General features: G+C 63.8%; 2 protein-coding genes across 2 annotated transcripts in view; both read left to right on the top strand.

Moving 5' to 3' along the window:
- Nucleotides 1–384: 384 nt before the first annotated feature.
- Nucleotides 385–1185, top strand: H696_01650 (hypothetical protein; the record flags this gene model as incomplete). Its single annotated transcript, XM_009495554.1, has 1 exon — nt 385–1185. One exon carries the CDS (start codon nt 385–387, stop codon nt 1183–1185), a length of 801 nt encoding a protein of 266 aa, XP_009493829.1.
- Nucleotides 1186–1397: 212 nt separating this feature from the next.
- H696_01651 (hypothetical protein) overlaps nt 1398–5422 on the top strand; it is a gene marked incomplete at both ends in the record, with an annotated part of 4592 nt that continues 567 nt past the window's right edge. The window contains 9 exons of the mRNA XM_009495555.1: nt 1398–1742; nt 1947–2088; nt 2166–2482; nt 2694–3443; nt 3621–3713; nt 3860–4047; nt 4138–4222; nt 4380–4682; nt 4858–5368. Coding sequence (XP_009493830.1) covers nt 1398–1742; nt 1947–2088; nt 2166–2482; nt 2694–3443; nt 3621–3713; nt 3860–4047; nt 4138–4222; nt 4380–4682; nt 4858–5368 — 2734 coding nt within the window. The remainder of the gene's footprint in view (nt 1743–1946; nt 2089–2165; nt 2483–2693; nt 3444–3620; nt 3714–3859; nt 4048–4137; nt 4223–4379; nt 4683–4857; nt 5369–5422) is intronic.

Raw genomic sequence — 5422 nt, forward strand, 5'->3', positions numbered from 1 at the left:
GAAATAACCGCCCCAACCGGCAGCTGAGTGCCCACACAGGAGGGAGGATTGTTTGTCCCTGGCTGCCTCCGGGCCCGACTCCTGTGCGCCGGTGAAGCGCCCGACGCGCCCGTGACTGGGAACAGGGCGGCGCGCAGGAGGACGAGGAGGACATCCGGCCCTCTTCGCCCGGTGCTCCTGAGGGCCCGGCAGGCCAGGGCGCCGATTTCCGGGCCAGGACACACGCCCGGCAGCTCACCATAGGAGTGCCTACACGTGGAGTAGTAAATGGCCTCTGCGTGGGCTTCGGGCAACTTCTCCTCCGCCCGCGCGCCCCTTTCCCCTCCCCCCTCCCCCTTTCCTTCCCGGTGTTGGACAAACGCCGCCCCTGTGCGTGCACATATCATGGCCGCTGATCGGAAGAAGGCCAGCTACTACTCGGATGACTCCGAGGAGGAATACGAGGCCGGCGACCAGCTAGACTTCGACCCGAAGGACTACTATGATGACGAGGACGATGACAGCACCGAGGGCGATGGCCCCGAGTCCGACGCGGAAGAGGTCTCCGTGTCCGAGGGTGATGACGAGGACGAGGAGGAGTCCGAGTCTGATGTCGTCGCTGCCGCCGCTCCCGCCCCCGCCACTTCTGATGGGCCTGGCGAGGCAGAGGACTCGGACGATGTCTACGACAGTGAGGACGAAGAGGATGACGAGGCCGGGGAGGCCCACTCTTCGACCGGCGCCAGTGCTGCCGCCCCCGCCGCCGTCCCCATCCTTCAACTCCCTGCACTTCAACGTGTGCTCTTCCGATCTGATGGGCCTGGCGAGGCAGAGGACTCGGACGATGTCTACGACAGTGAGGACGAAGAGGATGACGAGGCCGGGGAGGCCCACTCTTCGACCGGCGCCAGTGCTGCCGCCCCCGCCGCCGTCCCCATCCTTCAACTCCCTGCACTTCAGGTGCCCGTCCGCACGTTCATCGAGGTGGCCCCTGTTGTCGCACAGTCGACGGCCGTGGCCCCATCCGCCGCCCCCGTCGCCGCTGCAACTGCTGCTGGTGGTCCGGCTCTTCCACCGGTCACAGCGGCTGGGTCTCTCACCGGGGCCACCGCTCCTGCTTCCGGCTCTGCTACCACCCCGGCGGCTGTTGCTTCCCGTCCAGCGGGTGCCCCCGTCGCATCTCCAGATCGGGTGAGCGTCGTGTAGGGAAAGCACAGTCGACGGCCGTGGCCCCATCCGCCGCCCCCGTCGCCGCTGCAACTGCTGCTGGTGGTCCGGCTCTTCCACCGGTCACAGCGGCTGGGTCTCTCACCGGGGCCACCGCTCCTGCTTCCGGCTCTGCTACCACCCCGGCGGCTGTTGCTTCCCGTCCAGCGGGTGCCCCCGTCGCATCTCCCGGCCAGGTGGCCGTCCCTGGAATGAGCTTCGTCCCGACTTCCGCTGTAGCCGCCACGGCCGCCTCTCCCGCTCCCGCCGTCCAGGCGGCCGCCGGGGAAGATGATGACGACCATTATGACTCCTATGACTCCTACGACGATGAGGATGAGGATGATGATGAAGACGATGAGGATGAGGATGAGGACGACGACGACGACGACGACGACGACGACGACGATGATGATGATGATGATGATGATGACGATGAAGAGGAGGAGGAGGAGGAGCCGAAGCTCAAGTACCGCCGTCTTGGCAATAGCGTCTCCGAAATCCTCAAGGCCAACAGCGACATCGCCAGCTGCCTGTGTGTTCATGAGCGTCTCCTGGTGCGCTGTTGTATGTTCCACCTTTCTCCTACCTCTGGCATCTTCATTGACCTTCTTTTCTCTTTCCCCCCCCCCCCCCCCCGCTCCTCTTCTTCTCCCTCCCTCCCTCGCTCCCTACCTTTCTCTCTCTCTCTCTCTCTATCTCTCCCTTCCCCCCTCTCCTCCCCCCTCTCCCCGTCTCTCCACACCGTGACACGGTACCAGGCTCTGGGCACCCATTGGGGCATGATTTATTTGCTGGATCTCGAGGGCAATGAGATTCGCCGGCTGCCATTGCACTCTGCCACCGTCAATGACATCAGCATCGACGCTGACGGCGAGTATCTGGCCAGTTGCTCGGATGACGGTGCGCCCCGGCTGCTTGCCCTCCTTCCTCTGTCCTCCGCTCGCAGCCCCCCTTCCGCTTCTGACTCCCCATCCCAGGCAAGGTCATTGTCACGGCCCTCTTTTCGAATGAGACGCACTCGTACTCCACCAAGCGCCCCGTCAAGGCGGTGGCCCTGGACCCGAACTATTCGAAGCGCTCCTCGCGGCGTCTGGTCAGCGGCGGTCTGTCAGGTCAACTGACAATGCATGACCGTGGCTGGTTCTCCGGGCGCGAGACCCCGCTCCACGCCGGCGAAGGGACCATCCATGCGATTCGCTGGCGCGGGGACCTGATCGCCTGGGCCAATGACAAGGGCGTCAACATCTACGACACCTCGACTCAGCAACGCATCAGCTTCATCGATCGGCCGAAGGTACGCGCTGCGATGGCCATGTCGCCGGGGTGGCCTGCCTGCTTGTCGGGCTTGCCCCTTTCCCGGTCGCGCTGTGCCCCGACTGACGGCTGGTGTGCCCTTCGAATGGCTTCCATCGCCCCCTCCCCCCCCCCTCCCTGCTTCTCCCTCTGCCTCGCCCCTCCTGACCGCCACCACCACCACCATCACCTCCGGGCTGCTCTTTGCTCAGGGCTCTCCCCGCGCGGACCTCTACCGGTGCTGTTTGCACTGGAAAAATGACAACGTCCTGCTGATCGGCTGGGCCGACACCGTGAAGATCGGCTTCGTCAAGCCGCAAATGGTCAATGGCCTGCCGAATAAGTGTGTGGAAACCGTGGTCTTCCAGCTTTCGGACCAGTTCATCAGCGGGCTGTGTCCCTTCGGCAACATCCTGGCCGTGCTGTCGTATCGGGAGCCGCAGCTGGTGAATGCGGCGGGACGGGTGATTTCGTCCGGGCCTGGTGGCGGCCCGGCGGCGGTCGCTGCCGCTGCCCGTGCCGGCGCCCAGCCGGTTGCCCATCGGCCGGAAATGCGCCTGGTCACATACCGGAATGAGGAGATTTCCGCCAACATCCTGTCGCTCTCCAACTACGAGGAGTACACGGCCAAGTCCTACCACCTGCTGTGCTCCCCGAGTGAGGATGCCTTCTACATCATGTCCCAACGGGAGATCATCGTGGCGACCCCGTGCGACTTGGATGATCGGGTCCTTTGGCTGGTGGACCGGTGTCGCTTTGAGGATGCCCTGCGCATTGCCGAGGCGCCGGGGACCCTGCTCTACCGGACCACCGCCCTGGACATCGGCACCAAGTACATCATTTACCTGCTGGAGAATGGCCGCTTCAAGGAAGCCGCGGCCGCCTGTCCGCGTGTACTCAAGACCAATGTCGACCTTTGGGCCACGTTCATCACAACCTTCGACCGGAACAAGCAGCTAGATGTGCGTTTGGGTTGTTTTTTTTTTCTCCCTGACTCGCCTCCCTCTCTCCCCCTCTCTCTCTCCCTCTCTCTTCCTCTCCCCCTCTCTCTCCCCCTCTCTCCTCCTCTCTCCCCTTCTCGCTCTTACGCCACATGCTGCTTGCTGATTGTGTATGTGTGCATCGCATCTCCCATCCAGGCCATCTGCCCGTACATCCCCACCTCCAACCCTACCCTCTCGCCGATGATCTACGAGGTGGTCCTCCTCCACTTCATCCATTCCAATCCCCTGGTGCGTCCCCGCGCACGGCCGCCACCGACCGAGCCTCGGCTCTCTTTGCCACATCATCCTGAACGCCGACGCCCTGCGCCCTGCGCCCCTGCCCCTGCCCCTGCCCCTCTCGCTCACCCTCCTGCCTCCTCCGGGTGTGCCCCCAGCGTCTGCTCGAGACCATCCGGTCTTGGCCTTCGACGCTGTATAGCATCGCAGCTGTCACTTCGGCCATCGAGAAGGTTCTGCTTCCCAACCGGCCGCCCGGGGCTGGGCCCAGTGCCCCGACTCTGCTCCTGGCCAACCCCCCGCAGACTGCCAGTCATCTCAATCTTACGAAGGCGCTGGCCGAGCTGTGCGTGGGCCTGTGCTTTGCCTCTGTGCTTTTCCCTCTTTCGCATCATCACCCTCTCGAATGCCGCTAATCTCGCCCCCTGCTGCTCAGCTATTCGCTCGATAACCGGCTGGAGGATTCGCTTGACATCCTGATCCTCCTGCAGAACAGCTTGGCTCTGGATCTCATTCGGAAGGTCCGCCCACCCCTCCCCCTTCCGTCCTCGCTCCCTCCTCCCCCATCCCCTGCCATCCTATCCCACGCACGCACGAAAGCACACCCACTCCGACTCCCCTTCATTGGCGACTGACAGCCGGCCACGCATGCCCCCCCCCCCCCACACACACACACAGCACGACCTCTACACCTCCATCCAGGGGAAGATCCTGCCCCTGCTGCAATTGGATACCACCCCCCAGGCCATGGGCCTCCCGGCGGACTTCGTGCGCAAGCCCGATGTCGATGTCGCCTCCCTGCCGGGGTACATTCAGCCGCATGCCCGGCCGGCCATGCAACTCCTCATTCGCAACACCTCCAAGATCCCCATCGCCCTGATGGTGTCCCAGCTCCGGGCTCATCCGCAATTGTGCCACGCCTATCTTCATGGGCTCTTCCTGATCGATGTGCACATTGCTTCGGAATTCCACCCGCTGCAGGTATGTGCCCCTATACCTTCCTGCTGCCTTGGCTCCGCGACCCGCCCTTGCCAAGGCTTTGCAGCGCAATGGCTCCTCGTCGTCCTCTTACCCCCCCTCTCCCTCTCTCCCCCTCTCTCTCTCTCTCTCTCCCTCGTCGTCCTCCTCCCCTCGCCCGGGCAACAACACCAAACAGGTTGATTACTACTCCTCCTTCGATCCGCCCCGGCTCTTGCCCTTCCTCCGCCAGAGCACCTACTACTCGCTGGAGGACTCGCTTCGCCTGTGCCAGGAGCGTGGCCTCGTGCCGGAGACGGTCTTCCTGCTCAGTCGCATGGGCAACTTGAAGGGCGCGCTGCAGCTGATCCTGGAGCGCATCCGGGATGTCCGCCAGGCCATCGACTTCGCCAAGGAGCAGAAGGACGACGACCTGTGGGACTACCTGATTTCGCACTCGCTCGACAAGCCCAGCTACATCGTGGGGCTTTTGCAGAATGCCGGCACTCACATCGACCCGATCAAGCTGATCGAGCGCATCCCCAAGGGCACGCACATTCCCAACCTCAAAGCCTCGCTCATCAAGACCCTGGAGGACTACCGCTTGCAAATGTCCCTCACCGAGGGGTGTCTAGCCATCCTGATCTCCGACTGTGTCACGCTCCTGGAGCGCATGGAGCGCGAGCATCGCAAGGGCATCCTCATCTTCGGTGCGTGTCTTCTCACCTTGGCCTCGGTTCCCTGCTCTGGGGGGGGGGGGGGGG

Source organism: Fonticula alba (assembly GCF_000388065.1).
Source record: "Fonticula alba strain ATCC 38817 unplaced genomic scaffold supercont2.2, whole genome shotgun sequence".
Taxonomy (NCBI): Eukaryota; order Rotosphaerida; family Fonticulaceae; genus Fonticula; species Fonticula alba.